Genomic DNA, 23,508 nt, shown 5'->3' with positions numbered 1-23,508 from the left:
ATCCACTCACCTCAGCCTCCTAAAGGCGCAGGATTACAGGCTGAGCCACCGAGCCCAGCAATATTTATTATTAAAAAAGACCACTCCGACTGCACTTGATTGAGTTCAAACAAAACAAAACAGCAGCACTAAACTGCAAGCCAGAAGCCAGACTCTGCAGCCAGTTAGCGCGCTCAGCCTCACTTTCTTTTATCCTTACAAGCAGGCAGCCGGATGACATAATCTCTAAGCTTCCTTCTAACAACAGCTTCAACAACACAGGAATATGAGCGAGTCTCAAACTGTGTGAACGAGTTTTTCAAAGGGAACTAAAACATTCCTCTTATTGTTTTTCAAAAGAATGTCAATTCATCTAAAGAAAAAAAGAAGCCAAGAATACATGTTTTCATTATGATACCAAATCCTAAAGGGAAATACATCGGTTTAATGCCAAAAAGATGTCAGAATACCAGCACACAAGCCAGTGGTCACCCACCTCTAGGGTCTGACCTAGGCAGGAGGTTCACTGGAGTTTTTACAGCAAATGGAAAGATTATACAACAAGCTGTCAGAGGTGGAATTAAAGCTGGCATAAGTCAACTCTGAGAAAAACGGACAAAGCCTGACAGTAGAGAGCATATGTAAAGGCACGGTTGCCTGTGGAGGCGGCGGCAGGGGGAGGGCGGGAAGGCTGGCATGCTATCTTTACTCCGGCTAATAGCAAGTTGGAGTTGAATGAATGCAGACCTGCTCCAGGCAGGCTTTCACACCCATGTGGCCTTTCCCTCACATCAGCCCCTGGCTGCGACTCTCTCCACTCTCTTCCTGTCACTGCCCCGTGCAGACCCCTGCCACCCTGCCCTCCTGAAGCTTCTCCTCGATGGCCCTTCTTCTGGCCCAAGCACCTAATGCTCCCCAGGACACCCTGAACCTTGCCATTCTCACTGCCACAACTGCAAAGCCAGACGTCCCCCTACAGCCAGTTCCCAGCCTTGTTAAAAGCTTCATACCCCATGAACCACCCATGAACTTGAACCCGCTAATCGAACCCCACTTGCCAGTCCTCCCCCTACTTGGCTTAGGATTTGAGGGCCACCCCAACACCCCTCCCCAGCAATCCGCTGCACCCCTCTGCCCCACCCCGAAGGCCCATCAGCAGGCCCACAGCGGGAAGAAGCCAGTTGTTCACACTGGCCATGAAGCAGGCATTCATTCACTCAGCAAATATTCTATAGGACAGAATGAGTCAGGCCTTGAGCACTGGGGTGGGGTAGGTGGGTGGGGGGTGAGACTGACCAGGGCACTCCATAGAGCTCACAGCTACTGGGCAGCTAGGGAGAGGACCCACAAGCCAGCAGGTGTGTCCCGGCATGTCCAGACAGTTCTGCAGTCTTCGGGACTCTGCACCTTCCCTCCCCTTTCCCGGTTGCTGGCTCCCACTCTCCAGCCTGCAGCCCTAAAGTCCTCTGCCTGCTCCCTTCTCTTATTCCTCCTGACATAGAACAGCCTTGCCCACAATCCTAAAGATGGGGGCCACTTGGGGGAGGGTCTCTCATTTTCCACGGCCGTTTCTAAGACCCTCCCTGCGTACACACTCCTGTCTCTTGCCTCCACAGCTTGCTCAAACATTCATGCTCCTCTCAAATGCCAGGCCTCGGTGTTCCCATCTGGCCTTCCCAACAGTAGTGCCATCTTCCTCCTGAGCCCCAGCACTAAGCTTTCCCTCTTTCCTAGACAACGCCCTACAGTGGGCATTTATTTATCTATTTATTTTGAGTCAGAGCCTCACTCTGTCACCCAGGCTGGAGTGCAGTGGCACGTTCACGACCACTACAGCCTCGACCTGCTGGGCTCAAGTGATCCTTCTGCCTCAGCCTTCCAAGTAGCTGGAACTGCAGGCGTGCGCCACCATGCCTGGCTAATTTTTTGATTAACTATAGAGACGAGGTCTCACCAAGGTGCCCAGACTGGTCTCAAATCCATGGGCTCAGGCAATTCTCTCCCCTTGGCCTCCCAAAGTGCTAGGATTACAAGCATGAGCCACGGCACCAGGACTACGACGAGCATTTAAACATTCCTCGCCACCTTGCATCAAAAAATATATTTACGGTAGCTCATGCCTGTAATCCCAGCACTTTGGGAGGCTGAGCTCAGAGGATTTCTTGAGGCCAGGAGTTTGAAAACAGCCTAAGCAACATGGTGAGACCTCATCTCTACAAAAAAATAAAAAAATTAGCTAGGCATGGTAGCACATGCCTATAGTGCTGACTACTTGGGGAGGCTGAGGCAGAAGGATCACTTGAGCCCAGTAGGTGAAGGCCACAGTGAGTCGTGATTGGATCACTGCACTCCAGCCTGAGTGACAGAGACCCCAACTCAAAAATAACAAAATAAAACAAAACCTTCCAGCTATTGCTCTCTAGGCCCCACTCCCATTTGGTCCTTAATGGAGTCAAGTCTCTTCCCAGCAATGCATGTCTGGACCACCTTCCTTGACCTCAGTACCCTGGCCCAAACCACCAGGGTCTTGTTGCAAAAGCTTTTAGAACTTCGCTTCTACCGTCACCCTCTTCTGCACCACAGCAGTAGAGGGATCATTAAAAACACAGAACCAGACCTTCGGCTACCCGATGAAAACCCCTCACTGAGCTTTCTGTGACATCTAGAATGAAAGTCATGCCTCTAGCCAGACCCACGCAGCCCTCACGACTCTGACCCTGCCTGCACCGGGCCCCATTACATGCCTTATTTTTGTACATAGCTTCACCAGCCTGGGGCTTTTGTACTTGACCTTTCTCTGCTTGGGCTGCTCTCACCCCTGATCTCGGAGGAATTGAGCTGGTTTCTTTTCTTATTCTTTAAGTCTCAACTTAACCATTCTCTGTCTGAGAAGCCCCTCCTGAACATCTCATGTCCCCATGCAAAAGCGATCCGACATTCTACAAGTTGCTTTATCTTCTTCCCACAAAAGAATGCTAAGTGTCAAGAAAGCAATTTGCTCACTTTTGTGTCCCTAGCACCCAGGGTGATGCCCGGCACACAGTAAGTCAAAACTTTGTCGAATTGATCAGAAGAAATGATGTGGGACACATCTGAAGCCTCAGCTTCTGGATGTAATTTTTACAAAATGTACCCTGAGAAATGTCACTTTCAGAACATCAGTAAAAAGAGAGTTTTTAACAATGGCTTATATTCTCATGGCATTATCTCAGTTTTTTAATTTTGTTTTTACAAATCCTCCCTACTAGAACCTTGTTTCTCTCTACTGGGATTCAAAACCTACAGGTCACTACAGAGAAGCAGTGACATACGTAACTGAGACAGGAGTTCAGTTCACATCCAAGGCCACGAAAGCAGAGAAGCACACAGAGGACTACAACGGAGTTTTGCTTCCTCAGCCCATGAACTCATTTTATTTGTGAAAATGCAGTGGTCCAAGCAGACCTCTATTAAATGACTCACCGGAAACTCTCATCAACGACATGCTCCTCTCCCCTGTAAATACTGGTCTACCCCTGACTAAAAACTGCTCACTCAAGTTACTCACACTGCTTCCTGAGGGTCACTGTAGAATGTTTCCAAGCAAGCAGACACAAAATAAAACTGCAAGTATTCTAAATTCTATAGTTAGTTTAGTCATTCATATTGTAACGCTCTACTCATAGCGTGAGGTGACTTCTGGCCATAGGAAAATAACACAATTATAATGCCAGAAGAGCCTACTATCCTGACACTGAAAAACATTAAAGCATCTCCTTTAATCACAGGCACAAGTAAAAAAAACTATGGCACACTGATTATCAGAGCATCTTTCGGTAAGCACCTATGGCAGATTGGGAGATTTAAAAGGGACTCTGAGGCCAAGTGTGGTGGCTTATGCCTATAATCCTAGAACTATGGGAGGCCAAGGTGGGAGGATCACTTGAGCCCAGGAGCTTGAGGCTACAATAAACCAGGACTGTGCCACTGGACTCTAGCCTGAATGACAGAGAGAGACCCTGTCTCAAAAATAAAAAAAGATTTAAAAAATAAAAATAAAATAAAGACACTGTGACACATTATCTGGTCTAGTGGAACAGGACAACCTCAACTGTCATGTTGAGATGACAGTTGTACTAGTTTCTGAAGGCTGCTAGCCCAGTGCAGCTGTGTTGGAACTACTGCCCTGTGTGCCTTCTTTACCTGTCTCCATGCGCTCAAACGTGCTTGACTCACACTTGCTACGTGCCACGGACATGAAAACTCACTGTCCGTGGGCCTGCTGGCTGCAAAGCATTCGGCAGTCCTTCCAGAACCCTGTTCTCAACCACCCACCATTTGTTTCACACACTCAGCTTTGGAATCATGGAATTGCAGCCCAGGCACAGTGCACACAGCCTACCCCAGTGGGGTGGGTGGCATGCCTAGTTGTGAGCACGTGCAGGTTGGTAGCGTTTCCAGAGCTAGTGTCCAACCCTGCAGCTGGGTCTTACCACATGGTTATCTTTTTTTAAGTATAAGTGGTGACAGGCCTCCCAGGCTGGTCTTAAGGTTTCTTACAGAAGATTCTAAAATATTCTACAGTTCTACTGCACTTGAAATCAGTAGAACACAATTCTATTAATATACTAGCTGCTAATCATTTGAATCAAAGATAAAAACATTTAATTCTATACTGAATGCTAGTGTTTAAGTAAACCAGGCAGGATCTGGGGGGTGATCTGAGATCTGGAGGGAACATGGTTCTCTGAAGACCTGCGGCACTAGAAGCCCTGAGTCAAAGATTACATTAGCAGACTGAGGAATGTCTTTCTCCTTGGCTTAGGCTTAGCCTATCATCATCATCTCTGAAAAGGGATCTTCTTTGATCATATGAAAAGAAAAGTGGGGGGGGGCGGCGCAGGGAAGAAGTCAGACAGAAAATAAAAGGAAGTGAGAACTGCTTGAGGTAGTTGCCCAGAGAAGGAGAGAGTGGAGGAAAAGTGAGGTGTGGTGATCGGATGGAGGGAGTCACCCACAGGCAGAAGCCAGAGGCAGGCTGGCAGGGCACACATTGACATGCACACGTAGGTCACCTAAAGGGAAAGGAGACGGGTGGGAGCAGGTGGGCCAGGCAGGTCTTCAGCAAGCTGCCAGGTGGGACTGCTGGCCAAGGATAGCATGATGGCTTTCTAGAACGAAAGACAAGAAAAGTGGAGACACAGACAGGACAAGCAATAGACATGCATTTGCAGTATCCTTAAAAATATTTACTTTTAGCCGGGTTCGGTGGCTCAGCCTGTAATCCCGTGCCTTTGGGAAGCTGAGGTGAGTGGACTGCCTGAGCCTGCGGATTCAAGACCCGCCTGGGCAACTTGGCAAGACCTCATCTCTACAATAAATCAAAAATATTAGCCGGGCGTGGTAGCGCGTGCCTGTAGTTCTAGCTACTCGGAAGGCTGAGGCGGAAGGATCGCCGGAGCCCAGCAGGTCGAGGCTGCGGTGGCCGGGAGCGGCCACTGCACTCCACTCTGGGCGATAGAGTGAGACTCCAACTCAAAAAACAAAACAAAACAAAACAAGATATCATCTCTACAACAAATAAAAAAAAATTAGCCGGGCGTGGTAGCGCGCACCTGTAGTTCCAGCTACTTGGAAGGCTGAGGTGGAAGGATCGCCAGAGCCCAGCAGGTCGAGGCTGCGGTGGCCGGGAGCGGTCACTGCACTCCATTCTGGGTGACAGAGTGAGACTCCAACTCAGAAAAAAAAAAAAAGAAAGAAAGCATGGCGCACTATTTGGAAGTTACAGAAAAGTATGTTTCAAACCCCTTAAATTGGACAGTCATGGATAACTATTGTCAATATTCTGGCATTTGTGTATGAAATTCGCAAGGAAAAAAATATTAAGAGGTATACATCTTCCTGTGTGTTACTTCCAAAGATGGTGCTATAACATGAGTCATAGTTATAAAAAATTTTATCCACTAAGATGTACTGTAATGTAATTACTTTATCATCAACAGGGTCATTTAGGTTGCTTTTTTTTTTTTGGAGACAGGTCTCCTGCTCTGTCTCCCAGGCTAGAATGTCACAGCACAACCATAGCTCACTGCAGCCTCAACTTCCTGGGCTCAAGCAATCCTCCTGCCTAGCCAGGGCTATAGGCACACACTGCCACAACCAATTTTTTTTTTGGTAGAGACAAGGTCTTGCTATGTTACCCAGGCTGGTATCAAACTCCTGGCCTCAAGTGAGCCTTTTGCCTTGGCCTTCCAAAGTGCTGGGATTACAGATGTGAGACACTACACCTGGCCATGACTTTTAAGTATTATAAATAACACTGAAATTTACATATTCTTCTATATTAGTCTGAGTGTACGTTTCTGAATATTTCTCTAGGCAATTATTAACTTAAGTAAAATTAGTCAAAGGATATAAAATCTTTATCAATCAATATATACTGACAGACTGAGTATATCATAATACCTTTACCAACACTGTTTAATCTGCCAATCTGATAAATCATATACTGTATTATTGTTCTAATCTGCATTACTTTGGGCTAGACATAAAACCATTTTTTAACCTCTGTTTACAGAGTACTTTTTATTTTTATGAAAATTGCTCTATATAACCCTCTTTTTTTATGAGAACTTTCATCTTTATTTCACCTCCAAGTAACAGCACAGTCTGTGTTCTTTTCACCTGGTAAAAGCTTTCTCTTACTAGCTGAGCACACATGTCAGGGCTGAAATCCATGAACCTGAAGAAGTGTAGCTGAGGCAGTCTCTGTACCAACTTCTCTGCATGAAACAAAATCTCCACAAACTGGGAGGACCCAGGGTCTGGAATGAGTATTTCACAGTCCTTACGCACACCTCTGTATCTCCAGTGCTCCATGAAGACTGGATTTTCAACAAACAGAACACAACATTTTCTTCCTTACAATCTCTCTTCTAAATGGAGGCACCGACTCACACCTCCCCTTAAAAAAAGGGACCAGGCTTCGAAGGGGCAGACAGTGTTTTATTTCTGCTCACCCTTCTTTCCTACCAAAGCCCACCCACAGCCCTCCTGGTGTCCATGCCCTGAGCTTAATGCACTGGTCAGTAACACACATGCAGAACTCCATTCATTCCAGCATCTCATAGCCTAGAAAAGAAGAAAGCAGGGCAGATGAGTGCCAGGCTCAGAGAGACCACGGTCAGCATACCTGATCCCTAACAACCACACATTCCTCATCACACCCAGCAACACCCGCAGAATTGTGGGCTCTCGAGGAACCAACGTTTCTGAATACAAAAGATAAAAGTCAGTCTGACCTTTCAAATAAATCAAAACTTAAAGGTTCAAATACGATTCATTTCAAAGCAGTCTCTCTGGAAAACTATGCAAATATTTCAAGGATGTTGCGGTTGATTAAAGGAGTTTTATAATTACTCTTTCAGAGTGCCCAGAGGACCAGTTTTATCCTCTAATTGATATTACTTGCTTTTTCCATTCATCTCATTATTCTCTGGGCTTAAATGACCTTTAGCCATCTCAAAATTTCATACCCCGCTTCAAAGCATCAAGGTGTGCCATCGCTTATGATATTTGAAGGAATATGGAATTCCAAAGGATGAGCTCAAGGTTTAAAGCAACAATGGCCTTGGAAGAGTGAACTCACACCCTCCTGATGAGTCCACTTAGAGTCCTTTTCTTTCCAAAGAGGTCAGGGTAGCTATATTACCATTTAGAAAAAAATACCCACTCACTAATAGATGTAGATTGTTTTGTAAAAGACATCTCATGCAATCATGCAGCTACTGAAAACTCTCTAAAAACTGTATTTGGAGAGGGTCCCAAAGGTGTGAGTGTGTCAAGTTATACCAAATATGTCTTTAAATATGCATAAAGAAATAGTTTATTTATTTTTGAGTCAAGGTCTCACTCTGTCACCCGGATTGGAGTGCAGTGGTACAATCATGGCTCACCGCTGCCTCAACCTCCTGGGCTTAGGTAATCCTTCCACTTCAGCCTCCCAATAGCTTGGACTACAGGCAAGTGCCACCATGCCCTGCTAATTTTTAATTTTTTTGTAGAGGTGAGGTCACGCTTTGCTATCCAGGCTAGTCTCAAACTCTTGGGCTCAAGCAATCCTCCTGCCTCAGCCTCCCAAAGTGCTGGGATTAAAGGTGTGAGCCACTATACCCAGATGCATAGAGAAATAGTTTAAATACCCATTAAGGGAATCCCTTATGAGCATGTTAACTTTTCTTTATTTGTGCTCACCTGAACTTTCCTATTTCTCCAATAAATATGGACCATTTACTGGGCAAAGTACACAGACATATATATTTTAAAATTCTAAGACCTAAGCATTAAAGATGCTTATTCTAAATGTACACAGCTAAATATTTAAAGGCTCAGCAACTGTCTCTGAAAGAACAGAACCTACCCAGACACCACAAGGATAAAGTCTTCAAGGGAAGTTGAGGTTGTGTTTCTTTTGTCTCCTCATCCTTCTGTATAATTTTACCATTGTCTATACAATTCAAAAAAGCAAACCCTGCCTTTTTGAAGTGAGCCACGACCTCTCAAAATGCTTAAAGCACATCTCAACAGTAATCACACTGTTGGTGACCTGAAAAATGGGTCACCCCGTGCAACTGACTAAAACTCTCTTATGCAATCTTCCTTTGGCGGAAACAAGGACAGCTTGTACAAATATTTCAACTAAACCTACTTCCCTAAGAGAAGATGATACACATTTGTTGGCACTGCCAAGTTCTGAAAGTACATACAAAGGCAGAGAAAAAATTATGAAGAAGTTAAATTAGCCTTGTCATTTGTCCTAACAAATTTAATACTGCATCATTAATGTAAGAAAGTACATAGGCCTTGTTGTGTCATTAGTAAAAACTAAGCAACATTTAAGGTTTAGCTATTATTATTTAGAAAATTATGATGAAATGCCCATATTGCCTGGAAAAAAAATTTTAAGACAAGGTTTGAAAAATAACTGCATTTCTACAGGATATGTAACTACATTTCTTTTTTCTTTTTTTGAATCAGTCTTACTCTGTTGCCCAGGCTAGAGTACAGTGGCACAATCATGGCTCACAGCAGTCTTGACCTCCTGGTCTCAAGCAATCCTTCTGCCTCAGCCTTCCAAATAGCTGGAACTACAGGTGCGTGCCTCCACACTTGGCTAATTTTTTTTCCTTTTTAATGTAGAGGTGAGGTCTTGCCATGTTGCCCAGGCTGGTCTCAAGCCCTGGGCTCAGGCCATCCTCTCCCAAAGTTCTGGGACTACAGGCATGAGCCACCGCACCCGGCCACTTCACTGTTTGTTTCAACAAGCTCTGTTGCTTCCTTTCTAAGATTGTGGGGTAACAAAACGAGGTTTTGCACGCCGATTTTAAGCCTTCAGGCAAACAGACGTTTATGAAGTATATTGGAATTAACTGATATGGTGTGGCCTTCTGCAAAGGCTTTAAGATCCTACCATTCCACTCCATGAAAGCATGACTGGCTGAAGAGAGGTGAACACCCTAAGGTGTAGAGATGAGCACCAGGGATGTGAACCACATGACAGGAAGGCCCTCTCTGATGGGGGAGGCTACCCCCCTGATGTTCTGCTGCCACGACACGGAGTCAGGCAAGGGCAGCTGCCCAGTTGCACAGATGTCACGTCAACATGCCCGGGGCTCGGCTCAGACTCGACGCTGCTCAGTTCAGTGCCACGTCACTGCCCACAGCACTAAAACTCGAGACCCCTGGAAAAAGGATAAAACTTCTGACTCAGTTATCTGCAAAATACCCTCTCTGTGATGGAGTTTAGAAAACTCGCTGAAGGACCTCAAAGGAACTGCCAGGCTAGTCTTCAACTGAGCACTCAGAGCTCCCCAGCTAAGAGGGAACTGCAGCTGCCCTGTAGCATGTCTATGGTGCGTTGGGGAGAGGCCGCTGCTTCCGACTGGGACTTTGTCTGTGACCATCTTTACTTCTCTGCACAATTTGCCCTATACAGGAAGTCACCAACAAAAGAACGAGTTCCATTTTGAGAGTGTGTGTGCAAATCTGATTTGTTTTAAATCCAACCAAGTTAGCCTGGGTACCAACTAACACAAAGGGCTATATAGAACAGGCTATATTGACACCTGGTGGAGAGAAAGAATACATAAAAAATGTAGGCGTGCACTGTTAAGGTTCTTAACTTGAAGGTCTGCATGCAGGGACTCACAGTATAGAAATGGGGGCCTAGTATCAAAGCATAGAGCTCAGAATGTTTTGGTCCACCTCTTCTAGAAACCAGTTTTTGCTGGGAGTGGGGTGTGCCAGGGAGTGGTCTAAGTTCTAGAAGATCTGGCATCGGTTTTGAAGACAGACCACAGCAGTAGCAAGATTATTGAACTCGGGCAATTCTGAACATGAGGCTCAGTCTGATCGTCTGGAAATGCTCATAAGTCATGTACAGATTGAAGTGAAAAAACGTTGGTTTAAGTAAACTAAAACACACCATTTTATAACCTCAACATATTTAAAGGTGTCAACCTTTAATACCCAAAGTTGTCACTGAGTGCTGTTACCAGTTAAGGCAGAAAGATGATGAAGGTGAGGAAAAAGCACACTTTAAACAACGCCTCTGAGTTTTCTGTTCTTTCTTTTGCTGTTCAGAGGACTACAAAGACTGGGGGGGGGGGAAGGGAATAGAAAGGACCACTTAATTGTGAGGTGCCCAGAGGCAGAGTAAAGAGAAGCACAGTAGAATCTAGGGAGGATATTTAAATGTCAGAATTAGAACAGATTCTATATAACATTCATTTTAGCAATCTGGTGTTCAAGGTGAGATTTAAGATATCCTGCTAACAGCCTAACGGACAGTGGGCCTTATAGTTGGTGTAATCTGACACTGAAAGAGAAAAATCTCCAGTGATGGTCATTATGAAAATGCAAGGGGCATATTTAAATGTCTATCACACCATGGAAATTCCCCCAAAGTCACTGATTAAACTAGCCAAAGCCAAAACAGGAAAAAGTCAATCAAGTAGCCATTCCTTATTTATCTCCCACAAAATGTTGGAATTTTCTTCCCTGGGACTTCAAAACTCTCTAAGGAGAGAAACAGAGTAGTCACATACCTATAGATGGAGACTTGAAAGGGTATTTATCAGGAAGATCCACTCTCACTTTCCATACTCCGCCTTCATATGGTGCTGAAATAAAAGTAAACATATTAACCATTAAAGCCGCATTGTCCCCAAATTAGAAAATAAAGCTGAGTATAAATTAAACATTAAACCCTAATAGCATCTGAGGGTGCCTGAATGAAACGTCATTGTACACCTAACCCTTAACTGTACCCCACAAAACCATAATAAAAAATACTGATTAATGAAAAAAAAAAAAAAATAATAATATTACCTAATAGGGCTATTGAAACCATATTAAAATGCTGATGAAATGTTTAAAAAAAAAAAAAAATAGCATCTGAAACCCTATTTAACCAGTGCGTTCAGATTAAGATCCAAAGTCAGCACTAAACAAAGATCTGCTGTCTCCCGCAATTTACTTGATTCTTTAAGGTACTGAACACTATTCAGTTATTTCCTAAGTAACAGCCAGGCTCCTTTCCCTCCTAACTCAATCAGTCCACATCCCTCCCCAAAACAACAAAAAACATTTCCCAGAAACCATCCACATGGTCATTCATAACAAAACCCAGAATTTGCAGCTCATGTCTAATACTACCACGTAGAAAGAGAGAGAAAATTCTAGTTGGCCTTCTGTATCCACAGGTTCCATATCCTTGGATCCAGCCAAGGACAAATTGAACATATTCAGGGGAAAAAATGCAAACAATAAAAAATAGTAATCCAACAATTTAAAAATCCACAAATGTTTACATAGCATTTCCACTGTCTGAGGTATTATAAGCAACCTGGAGTGACTTACAGCATACAGGAGGATGTGTGTGGGTGATGTGCAAATGCTACACCAGTTTAGATCAGGGACTTGAGCGTCCCTGGCTTTTGGTATGGGAGGGGCCTGGACCCAGTTCTCCGCAGACCCAAGGGACAACTGTATGTAAAGTAATTATGGTAAGAGAGAGACTTCCTCTCTGGTTCTCAAGTCCAATTAAACTTGCTTTTCAAAAACGATGCATTCACCATCTGTCTTTGACACTCTCACTGTCTAGTAAGAAACAGAGGAAAAGACTAGAACAGAAGAACACATACCAACACATGTACTTACTTCCTTGTGGTCCATAAAACTTGACTACAAATTCATTAAGTCCTCCCAGGATGGTAACTTCATGCTTGCTTTCAATGCTAAGGTGGACGGTAAAGGAAATTACACATGCTTCGTGGGACCTGGAAGAACTACTGATAACATCCCCAAGATGTGCCATTGGAAGTGTTACCAAACTTTGGTATGATACTGATAAAATACACATGATTCTGGTAGTTTGGGAGGCAATGTTTCTCTTGTGAAAAGATTATGCATGAGTTTTGGATTCAGAGACACTGGTGTGCAAATCCCAGGACCATCACCTACTGGGTTTGTGAGCCTAGACACAATCATGTCAATTCACTTCACAGGATTTCTGTGAGGATAACACGGGTTACACATGTAAGACTGCATTCTAGCCAGGCTCGGTGGCTCAGCCTGTAATCCCGTGCCTTGGGAGGCTGAGGTGAGTGGATTGCCTGAGCCCGCGGGTTCGAGACTTGCCTGGGCAACTTGGTGAGACCTCACCTCTACAATAAATCAAAAAATTAGCAGGGTGTGGTAGCACGTGCCTGTAGTTCCAGCTACTTGGAAGGCTGAGGTGGAAGGATCGCCGGAGCCCAGCAGGTCGAGGCTGCTGGTGGCCGGGAGTGGTCACTGCACTCTAGTCGGGGCGACAGAGTGAGACTCAGACTCAAAAAAAAAAAAAAAAAAAAAAGACTGCATTCTACCTGTGTAAAAGAAATGTAGGCACTTAATTTTAGTTTCTCTCTCCTCTGTACCTCTCCTCCTCAATCTACTCCTAATGAACCTTTAACATAAATCCAGTATTTCCTTTAGTCAAATTCAAATACTCAGCAAAGTACAAATTCTCCTAAACTGGAAACATAGTGCCACTAAAATCATAGCTTTACTAAGGGAAGTCCCCACAATGTTCTCCTTGGCTTATGGAATAATCAACATAGTTAATGATATGATCTTGCTACAAGTAGAATGCCAAATGCAAAAAGAGCAAAGCAAAAATTAAAAACCTCATCTATGGTATTTGTTTTCACCTGCTCTTTCTCTCCCTCTCAAATTCCATCTTCTTTAGACTTGCCTCCAGATTCCAGTGAGCTCTGGTCAAACAGGGGAACACCACTGTGTTCTCTTCTTCAATAACTCACCTGCCCCTGAGACCCTAGCTCCTTTAAGGAGTTAACATTCATTTACAGAAACCAGATTAACATATATTAGAAGAGAGGGCTACTGGTCTAAAATCTGTTCTATGTCTCTGCTTTGTGGTCTAACCTAATAATGACTATATTGGTAGGAATCTTAGGTGGTAAAGAAAGCTCTCAAATTCACTGTAACATTTTTTAAAAAAACAGGATGGGCTGGTTTCATCTTTCTCAATCTACAGTGAAAATTATATTTTAACTCCATGGACTATTATACAAAAGAGAAACACAAGAACTTTTTCAATGGCCTCTTTAAATACAGACTACACGGTTGTTCAGATGTCTAGTGTTATGTATCTGGTACTCCGCACCTGGGTACTGCAGGCACAGAATGGGCTGCGAGAAGCCAGTTGTGTTTCTGGCAAAGTCCTTGCTCAAGAGCCTTGAGTAAAGTCCCCAAGAGATATTTAAATAAGAAAATTCAGCATAGGCTAATTGGATCTCATTCTTTTCTAAATGAAAAAGAACTACTTTAGGAACAAGCAACTAAAAGGACTCAAACAGTATCCAAGTAGGACACTGACTTCCTTTCTCAGCCTGGTCAGACAACACAGGCATGCCTCTTCCGGTGTGCTAGAGTCTTCCTGACTCACCAGCCACCGTCTGACATACACAAAATGCTCCGAAGTTAATGTTAATTAACGTTATAAATACAAGTACAACACAGCTAAAAGGTTTTAAAACTTTAAAAAATGCACCTTTGTGGCAGAAAAAAAAGGTCAAACCCGATGACAATGAACAAAATTAAAGACAAACAATAAAGACTACAAAGAAAAAATTTTTTTAAATCTTGGGGGGTAGGAAAGGCTCTCATAAGAATGACACCAGTTGGGTGTGACAGCTCACGCCTGTCATCCCAAAACTTTGGGAGGCTGAGGTGAGAGGACTGCCTGAAGCCCAAGCTTTGAGACCAGCCTGGACAACTTGGTGAGATCTCGTCTCTACAACAAATAAAAAAAATTAGCCAGGCGTGGTGGCACACATGTAGTTCCAGCTACTTGGAAGGCTGAGGTAGAAGGATTGCCTGAGCCCGGCAGGTAGAGGCTGTGGTAGCCATGAGTATGCCACTGTACTCCAACTTGGGCAACAGTAAGACTCCGACTTAAAAAAAAAAAAAGACACCACGGCCAGAAACCACAAAGGAAAAGACAAGCAGCTGTAAAGCACAAACACACATTTAAAACTTCTATGCTGTAAAAATAAAGACTGAACTAGGAAGAAAACAACGTGGATGTTTAAAATAAGGAGTTATTACAGAGCAAGGAGAAAAAAACAAACAATTCAACAAAGAAAAAGCCAGAACATCCAAGTCAGGAAAAGAAAACTGAAGTTGACAAAATTAAGGTATAAAAAGTCCAACTCATTAAAGAAGTTTAAAACTGAGATTTTTTTCACTATAAGCTGAAAACGATGTAAGAGTTGGTTAAAACCTAGTGTTCAGTGGAGTGTGAATTAGTACTCTGAGGACAAATCTAGCACTATATTCCAAAATGGAAAAGGAATTTACTCTTTTATTCAAGTTTCACTTCCATGAAGCTATTTTTTAAAAATAGCCAGACACTGCGGGTGGGAGTGTGATTTGGTTTTACCACTTGGGAAGTCTGTTGGCAGCACGAAGCCTGCACATATGCACACCCGGTGCCTGTGAGCACAGCTCCACGTACTTAAGGATGCTCACAGCACCACCTGTGATATTGAAAAATCAGAGACAGCACAAATGTCCATCAGTAAAGAAGGTAAGCTGTGGTACAGTCATCCAACAGAAAATTACACACCAATTAAGAAGAAAAAAGAATGAACTGATACACCGTAATGCATGAGTTTCACAGATTTTATCACTGAGCTACAAACATGCTTTGTACACTTTTTGCATATATGTTATTCTTTAACAAAAAGTTTATTAAAAATAACAAGTGTTTCTGATACATGTGCAGACATGTTCACTGGAATATCTGAGGTTTAAAAATGGAAACCATCTCAATATTTATCAACAGGAAGCTGGTTGCGTGGATCACAGGTACAACAGGCTACTGCTTGCATCTGCTTCTGCCCTCTCCAACCAGAGCTAGACCAATGGATGTCTCTACACAACTTGGGGTCCCCAGAAGTCAACTGAATTTAGTAATGCAGATACAGATATTCCAGCTCTTGTGCAAAACTAAACAAACTTGCAAGATCATGAAAGAATGGAACAGCATAGAGGATTAAACGTGTTTAACAACAAAAGAAGTCTTAAACTAATTTTACAACATAAAAATCCGCAAAGTGGCTCACACCTATAATCCCAGTGCTTTGGGAGGCCACAGAGGGAGAAATCGCTTGAGCCCAGAAGTTCAAGACCATCCTAGTCAACATAGAAAGACCTCATCTCTACAAAAAATACAAAAAAAAAAAAAAAAATTAGCTGGGCGTAGTGGGATGCACCTGTAGTCCCAGCTACTGAGAAGGCAGAGGTGGGGGGATCAACAGAGTCCAGGAGGTCAAGGCTATGGTGAGCCATGATCAAGCCACTGTACTCCAGTCTGGGAAACAGAGTGAGTCATCAACTCAAAAAAAAAAAAAAAAACATTCCATAGAAGCAGCAATCTCCATCAGTCAGAGCCAATTTGCTATAAATGAAAGTGATCTATAGCAATTACTTTTTTTTTTTTGAAGAGACAAGGTCTCACTCAGTAGCTCAGGCTAGAGTGCAATGAAACGATCATAGCTCACTGCAGCCTCAAATTCCTGAGCTCAAGTGATCCTCCTGCCTTAGTCTCCTGAGTAGTTGTGATTATAGTTACATACCACCATACCCAGGTGATTTTTAAAATATTTTCTGTAGAAAGGTGCCTCACTATGTTCCCCAGGCTGGTCTCCTACTCTTAGCCTCAAGTGATCCTCCTACCTCAGCCTCCCCAAGTGCTGGGATTACAGGTGTGGGCACAGCACTCAGCCCAATAACTCTTAGTTAATCATTTAAAATGATGAGTTATCCTTATGGGTGTCACTTTTAGAAAACTGAAGGTACTTTTTAAATCCTTTACCTGGATGCAATGAAACTGAGCTTCTTCCATTTCATGGATTCTTTGTGATTTAGTCCATGCTTACATCTCCCTTACAAAGAAGATTCTCCAAACCTCCTCTTTCCCATGATTCCCAGTACAACCCACATGCCAGATACAATGCGTCTATCTTTAATTATATATCATACCGTAATTAAAGAGTCCGCACGGTCAATCTCATATGAAAACCTAAAGGCAAACTGAATGAAACTTTAAAAACTTCACCCAAGTTGGTAACATGAGAAGCTGTGCTAAATTTATGCTGCCTTGGAATGGTACAGACACTAAATCAGATAGAAGAAAGAATTTAGGTTTAGTCAAAAGAAAAACACTGCATTAAAAATAAGTTGTCCCATCACCACTGAATGAATGACTTGCCACAAAAAAAGACAAAATTACTTGACTGCTGCCACCATGTATATTTATGGCAGAGATCATGAATTTCTTTCTCCTGTCTTGCAAAGTCAAGCTCAAGACAGGCAGTAAGAAGGTAGGTTAAAATGACACAAATCTATTTCTGGAAGTGCTGGTCAGGCTGGTAGACTGGTGGGAACTCACTAGAAGGTTTCTTCATTACTTCCTCAAAGCTTAAAAAAATATAATATCCTTCTGATACTATTCTGGTAAAAATTGGTCAAATAAATCCATATTATCACGTTTTACTCGCTTCTGATCTAACATTCACAGAATCCTGCTTTCCAACTACTTAGCATTTCACTATGAAGGAGGATCACTATTTCGAGCAGAATAATAATGGACGTTCCCAGGGACCCAAGTCCCGATCACTTGTTAAGTGCCTGCCACTCACCATCTTATTTTTCCCTGAATGGCATTATAATTCCACAACCCAATATTTAAAGGCAAACGCCAGGCTGTCAAGAAATAAATGACACTCTTGGCAAAATATGTCCCTCAGGATTTTAGATGTGATTTTTATATAGTTCAGAAATTTTCCAGAAGGGGAGCCAAGGGCCATGACTATGCCACAAGATTGACAATAACAGTCCATGGACCTAGAATTCAGGCAGCACTGTGTCCCAAATGACCTGATAACAAGTTTGTAAAAGGAGAGCAGCGCCCTCCTGAGCTGTGTCCTGGGGAGTGAGGGATGGCATGAGGCACAAGCTTCTTTGCAGACGGTGGAAGCACTGTGCGGCTTTCTCTCTACGTATTTTCAGATGCGCTATTCCCAACTCTCCTGAGATTCATCACACTAGGAAAGCAGGAGAAACCAGAAAAAAAGAGTTAAAAAAAAACAGTAAATGTTAAAAACAAAGTTAAAGAAACTCAGCAATTTTCCTGACCTTGTGTGTTTATGGTAAGAAATGATATTTGTTCACCTATTACTATGCAAGCTATCACAAAAATAATGTTTTGGGGAGGAATATGGTACAAAAAATCCTACTCTCCTGAAGACATAAATTAAAATATTAAGCGAGGATTTGCTTTTCAGTAGCCAGGATTTGCAGGAGTGGGGGGCAGAGGAAAGGATCCTGGCCCCAGCTGGCAGTTCCTGCAGGGGACCCTGGGGACAGTCCCTTGCTACTTTTGTTTATGTTTGATGCTTTCCACAATAAAAGTTCTAAAAAGCTAGTAAGAGTCAGTAATCACCAGAAGTTTAGCTCTGTGCCCACATAAAGGCCTAGAGGACCTTAGCTACAGCAGCTCTCTTAAGGGTTTATGAAACCATAGTTTCTCTGAGACACAGCACTCAACGTGTAAGGAAGAAAAGAATGGCAAGTGACAGAGCATTTAGGAACACGAGACTATGCACTGAAGGAGAGGCACCCTTGGCCAAGACAGCAGTCAGCGGAACCACATGGAAGTGGCTTCATCAGGGCATCTATGAAAACTCAAACCACTTGAAGGAAGGTGTGTGCTGGAAGGAAGGCATGTGCTCAGAGGAAGGTATGTACTCCTGTGCATGCGGCCTGCAGCCCTGGGCAACACTGTAACTCCATGGGAGCCTGTGCTTAAACTACAAGTAATGGAAAAAACAGTAGGTCCTGGCTGAGATAAAGAGCTTACTTTACAAAGCGGGGGTGGGGGGTAGAAGAAAGGGGTAAAGGCAATGTCCTTCAAGATGTTAGGAAAAGGAGATTTTCTATGTAAAGGAGAAACAGAAATAAAAGCTGAGAAAACAAGCATAAAGAAAAGGGTGAAAGACAGTGGGGAGTCCATCCAGCAGTGAAATTCATACATATTTAACAATCAGGGCATGTTTCATCCATTTATCTCAATCTGAGAGGCAATGGGACAACGTCAAGGGCAAGTGCCAGCACAACTTAGACATGTCCGTATCATCTCAATTCAGGCAGTTTGTTCCCCATATCCCCCAAAACTACCTTTCAGCTTCCTGCACAAATTGACAGGAACCTCTTCGTGAGCGATGATGAACACAGTATCAATCTATTAAATCCACAGAAGACCAAAGAGGCTTTAGGTTCTTTTTTGGAGTCAAAATCTCACTCTGTTGCCCAGGCTGGAGTATAGTGGCACAGTGATGGCCCATCACAGCCTCGACCTCCTGGGCTCAAGCAATCCTCCCGCCTCAATCTCCCAAAGTGCTGGGATTACAGGTGTGAGCCACTATGCCTAGCAGAGGCTTCATTTCTGATCAGAGTTGGTTTACTAAATATTCTACATAACTTCCTCATAGGCTTCATGAGGCAAACAAAAACTGCTCTTACGCAGAGCCTGCCTTCAAGAAACAAATTCAAGTCTAGCAAGGGAACATGCAATCTGCTCATTAAGAAGAAAATGCGGCTGGGCTGGGTGGCTCAGTCTGTAATCCCTCGCTTTGGGAGGCCGAAGTGAGTGAATTGCCTGAGCCCGTGGGTTCACGACCCGCCTGGCCAACTTGGCGAGACCTCATCTCTACAATAAATCAAAAAAATTAGCTGGGTGTGGTAGCGCGTGCCTGTAGTTCCAGCTACTCGGAAGGCTGAGGCGGAAGGATCGCCGGAGCCCAGCAGGTTGAGGCTGCGGTGGCCGGGAGCGTGCCACTGCACTCCAGTCTGGGCAACAGAGTGAGACGCCAACTAAAAAAAAAAGAAGAAGAAAATGCATTGGTGCCATTGGCCAACTTGGGAGAAAAAAAAAGGTAGCACATGCAAAAAGAGTGTGCATGAAGTGCTACTGCAGTTTAGAGGAGGAAGAGACTTCTTCCAGTCTGGAGGTGGGAAAGGGATGGTTTGCTATGGAAAGCAAGGATTTATTGTACACGATGCCTTAAAAGCAGTGTGATTTGCACAGTAGAGGGGGGCGAAGGCATTTAAAGCAAAGACAGCATAGGCTAGGACCAGGGACTTGGGAACCAATGCATTTTTATATCTATGAGTGAATCACAGGCAATACTAGGAAGTAGGCTGACACCAGCTTATGCAGGGCCTTGGAGTATTGATTTCATCTGATGAACAGGAAGAAAGTGTTTCCATGTACAGTGCATGTAACTGTGCTTTATGAAGACAACCCAGCAATGGTACGCAGGGCTGGCCGAGGTGGGAATAAACAGAGTTAAAGCAACAGAAAAGAAGAGAAACATTCAAGGCCTCAAAGACAAGAGCAGTAAGAACAATGGAGAGATTAAATGGAGACATCATAGGCCTTCTCAGCTGAACAGACCTTGGCAGCCAACAGAAAGCTCTAGTACTGCTACAATGTCTCATTTTCATGAGAAACCCAAAAACTTGATCTCAATCAATCTCCTAATTTCTATTTTTTTTTTTTAGTTGGAGTCTCACTCTGTCGCCCAGGCTGGAATGCATGATCATGGCTACTTCAGCCTCAACCTGCTGGGCTAAGTTGATCCTTTCCCCTCAGCCTCCCGAGTAGCTGGGACTGCAGGCATGCACCACCATGCCCGGCAAGTTTTTTGACTCACTGTAGAAACGAGGTCTTGCCAACATTGCCCAGACTGGTCTCAAACTCCTGGACTCAGGCAATCCTTTCGCTTCTGCCTCCCAAAGTGCTGGGATTACAGGCATGAGCCAGCAAGCCTGGCGAGTCTCCTAATTTCTAGATGCAAACAAAGCACACGGGCTCCAAAGTATCCCTAGCAGTGAGGCCTTCTGTGATCACCCCACTTACTACTTACCCCATCCTGCAACGCCCCCTACGCTTACTTGATTTCATGCATCACCTGTCTCCCATGGTAGTGCAAGCTCCATCAGGGCCGGAAGTGTCCACTCTGCTCAGTGAAGCCTTCCTGGAGTCCAGAGGAGTGTCTGGAGTACAGCAGGCACTCAAGCAATATTTATAAAATGAATGCCTGAATGAAGCTGTCAGAAAGCCACAGCCTGCAGCTGCCAGTTAGAGCTGAGGGTAGCCCGAACCTCCTCAGACAGGTGGGCGATACTATTAACAGTGACGTGAAGCTCATGAAAAAAGCCCTTTCTTGAAGCTGAATCATCATTATGCATAATAGTTGCTACACTGTACTCAGAATACAATGATACCCTTAGGAACGAATACAATCTACACTTATTTTCTGTTATAGGCCATGTCCTGTATTGTTTATGCTGAAGTCCTTGCACTGAAAGGTTCCTTTCCCAGCTTCTCTTTGTTCTTAATCTTCTTTAGCTAGGTTTGAGAGATGTCACTGGGATATCATCCTTTAAAACAAACCTATAGTGGGCTAAAAAAATCTATAGACAAAGTTCATGAAATTACTGTGTGCTTAAAAAAACAAGGGTAAATATATTCAAGAAAAACACACTCTGGCCAGGCGCAGTGGCTCATGCCTATAATCCTAGTACTTTGGGAGGCCAAGGTGAGAGGATTGCCTGAGCCCACGGGTTCAAGATCAGCCTGGGCAACTTGGCGAGACCGCATCTCTACAATAAGTCAAAAAATTAGAAGAGAGTGGTGGCACGTGCCTGTAGTTCCAGCTACTTGGAAGGCTGAGGTGGAAGGATCGCCTGAGCCCAGCAGGCCGAGGCTGCGGTGGCTGCGACCGTGCCACTGCACTCTAGCCTTGGTGACAGAGTGACACTCTGACTAAAAAAAAAAAGAAAAACACTCTTTAATGAATAAAATATGTAACTTTTAGAAGGTCTGCAACTAAGTTAGCTGGCTGAAGCTGCCAACCAACTTCTGAGTAAGAGAAGTATCAAGACTTAAAAATGGTCATCTAAATATAAAGTCTACTGTCCTGAAGCAAGTAAAGCAGGAAATATTTGGCACCTTACTCTGGTACCCTAACGCTTAAAGACTCCTTACCTAACGGGGTCAACAGGTAAGAGTAAAGTTAAACAGCAAGCATGTTCATTACACCCAGCAGACCATAAACCACACTGGCTGTAAGAGAGATTTTTTTTTCCTCAAGTGTTATGCTCCATTTAGAGTTTCTGTGTCAGAAACCAAAGTAAACACTGGCAAAAGCCAAGCAAATGTTATTTTTTAAATCGAAAAATCATCACTATTCTCCTACCAGACTCTCAAATAATATTAAAAAATTTAATTCATAAGTTATAAATAATAAGTTTGAGAAAAAGGAGGCTTATCAGAGAGATATTGAGGAAATCTAAGCCCCGCCCCCAGCCCTTGACAAAATACTTTTTAAAAGATTTACAAACTGGGCTCAGTGGCTCAGCCTGTAATCCCGCGCCTTTGGGAGGCTGAGGTGAGTGGATTGGCTGAGGTGAGTGGATTGCCTGAGCCCGCGGGTTCGAGACCCGCCTGGGCAGGCGAGACCTCATCTCTACAATAAATCAAAAAATCAGCCGGGTGTGGTAGCGTGCGCCTGTAATTCTGGCTACTCGGAAGACTGAGGCGGAAGGATCGCCGGAGCCCAGCAGGTTGAGGCTGCGGTGGCCGGGAGCGGCCACTGCAACTCCAGTCTGGGTAACAGAGTGAAACTCCAACTCAAAAAAAAAAAAAGATTTACAAAGTTAGATTGTCAAAGTCAGAGATGACTCAGTTGTAGAAAAGGTTGTGAACACAGAAAAGTAGAGAAACAAGAAAAAACAGTGATGCCATCTTGAGAGCAAGGAAATAGAACAAAAAACAAGATTTATATTTTCAAAGAAGCTCAAATTCTAGTTAAGTACTTCAGGATATTCAGAAATCAGAAGGCTATCTGTCAAATATAAATAGCTCCTTAAAGTCAGGCGCAGTGGCTCAAGCCTGTAATCCCAGCACTTTGGGAGGCTGAAGTGAAGGAACTGCCTGAGCCCACGAGTCCGAGAACAGCCTGAGCAACTTGGCGGGACCTCATAATCTCTACAATAAATCAAAAAATGATTTTGTGCATTGTAGCACACACCTGCAGTTCCAGTTACTTGGAAGGCTGAGGCAGAAGGATCGCCTGAGTCCAGCAGGTTGACACTAGTGTGGCAGTGAGCATGCCACTGCACTCCAGCCTGGACGATGGAGTGAGACTCCAACTCAAAAAAAAAAAAAATCTTAAAAATAAATAGCTCCTTAATTAACAAACTTCACTGCTTTGCTATTTTATGCCAATAATGTAACTGAAAATTATAAATTTATGGAATGTATAAATGCATATACATAAATTAGCAGTATATTAGCTAAATAATATATTACTCTTAAATAACTCATAAAAAGTTATTAAAAGGTTATTCAAAAGCTTAATTTTCACAGTTTGGTTTCCTTATTATAGCTTGATTCAAAGATAAAATCAACAGCATAGTAAAAATGCATCATCTTTCCAAAGAATTACTTATTTTCTGAAGTGTTAATGGCTATTTAAGAAAATGTCTATCTTTAAAAAGGAAAAAAGTTTACACATGTCTTTAAAGAGAAAAAATTAAGTTTATAAATATCATTAAAGAGAGAAAAAAAGAGAAAATGTTGGCTAGGCAAGGCGGCTCATGCCTAGGATCCTTTGGGAGGCCAAGGTGGGAAGATGGTTTGAGTCCAGGAATTTGAGACCAGCCTGGGCAACATAGCAAGATCTCATCTCTAAGAAAAATCACTTTTGGGAGGCTGAGGTGAGTGGATTGCCTGAGCCCGGGACCCGCCTGGGCAGCGAGACCTCATCTCTACAAAAAACCAAAAAAAAAAAAATCAGTCGGGCATGGTAGCGCATGCCTGTAGTTCCAGCTACTTGGAAGGCTGAGGCGGAAGGA

At 43.5% G+C, this 23,508-nt stretch overlaps 1 protein-coding gene across 3 annotated transcripts in view; it reads right to left on the bottom strand.

Moving 5' to 3' along the window:
- The window catches only part of UBE2H (ubiquitin conjugating enzyme E2 H), a 96,052-nt gene that overhangs the window by 31,531 nt on the left and 41,013 nt on the right, over positions 1-23,508 (bottom strand). The window contains exons 2-3 of one of the 3 annotated variants that reach the window (XM_021709274.1): positions 12,162-12,254; positions 11,064-11,138 (exon numbers count right to left, since the gene is read on the bottom strand). In XM_021709274.1, the coding sequence (XP_021564949.1) occupies positions 11,064-11,138; positions 12,162-12,192 (106 nt within the window). In that variant the 5' untranslated portion in view covers positions 12,193-12,254. Of the gene's footprint in view, positions 1-11,059; positions 11,139-12,161; positions 12,255-23,508 lie in introns of those variants that run through there. The other 2 variants (XM_008051357.1, XM_021709275.1) reach the window with 2 other exon arrangements.

This window comes from Carlito syrichta, unplaced genomic scaffold (assembly GCF_000164805.1).
Source record: "Carlito syrichta isolate Samal-C Ts95f unplaced genomic scaffold, Tarsius_syrichta-2.0.1 Scaffold170032, whole genome shotgun sequence".
In the NCBI taxonomy this organism is placed as follows: Eukaryota; Metazoa; Chordata; class Mammalia; order Primates; family Tarsiidae; genus Carlito; species Carlito syrichta.
This window is presented reverse-complemented; position numbering and strand designations above follow the sequence as displayed.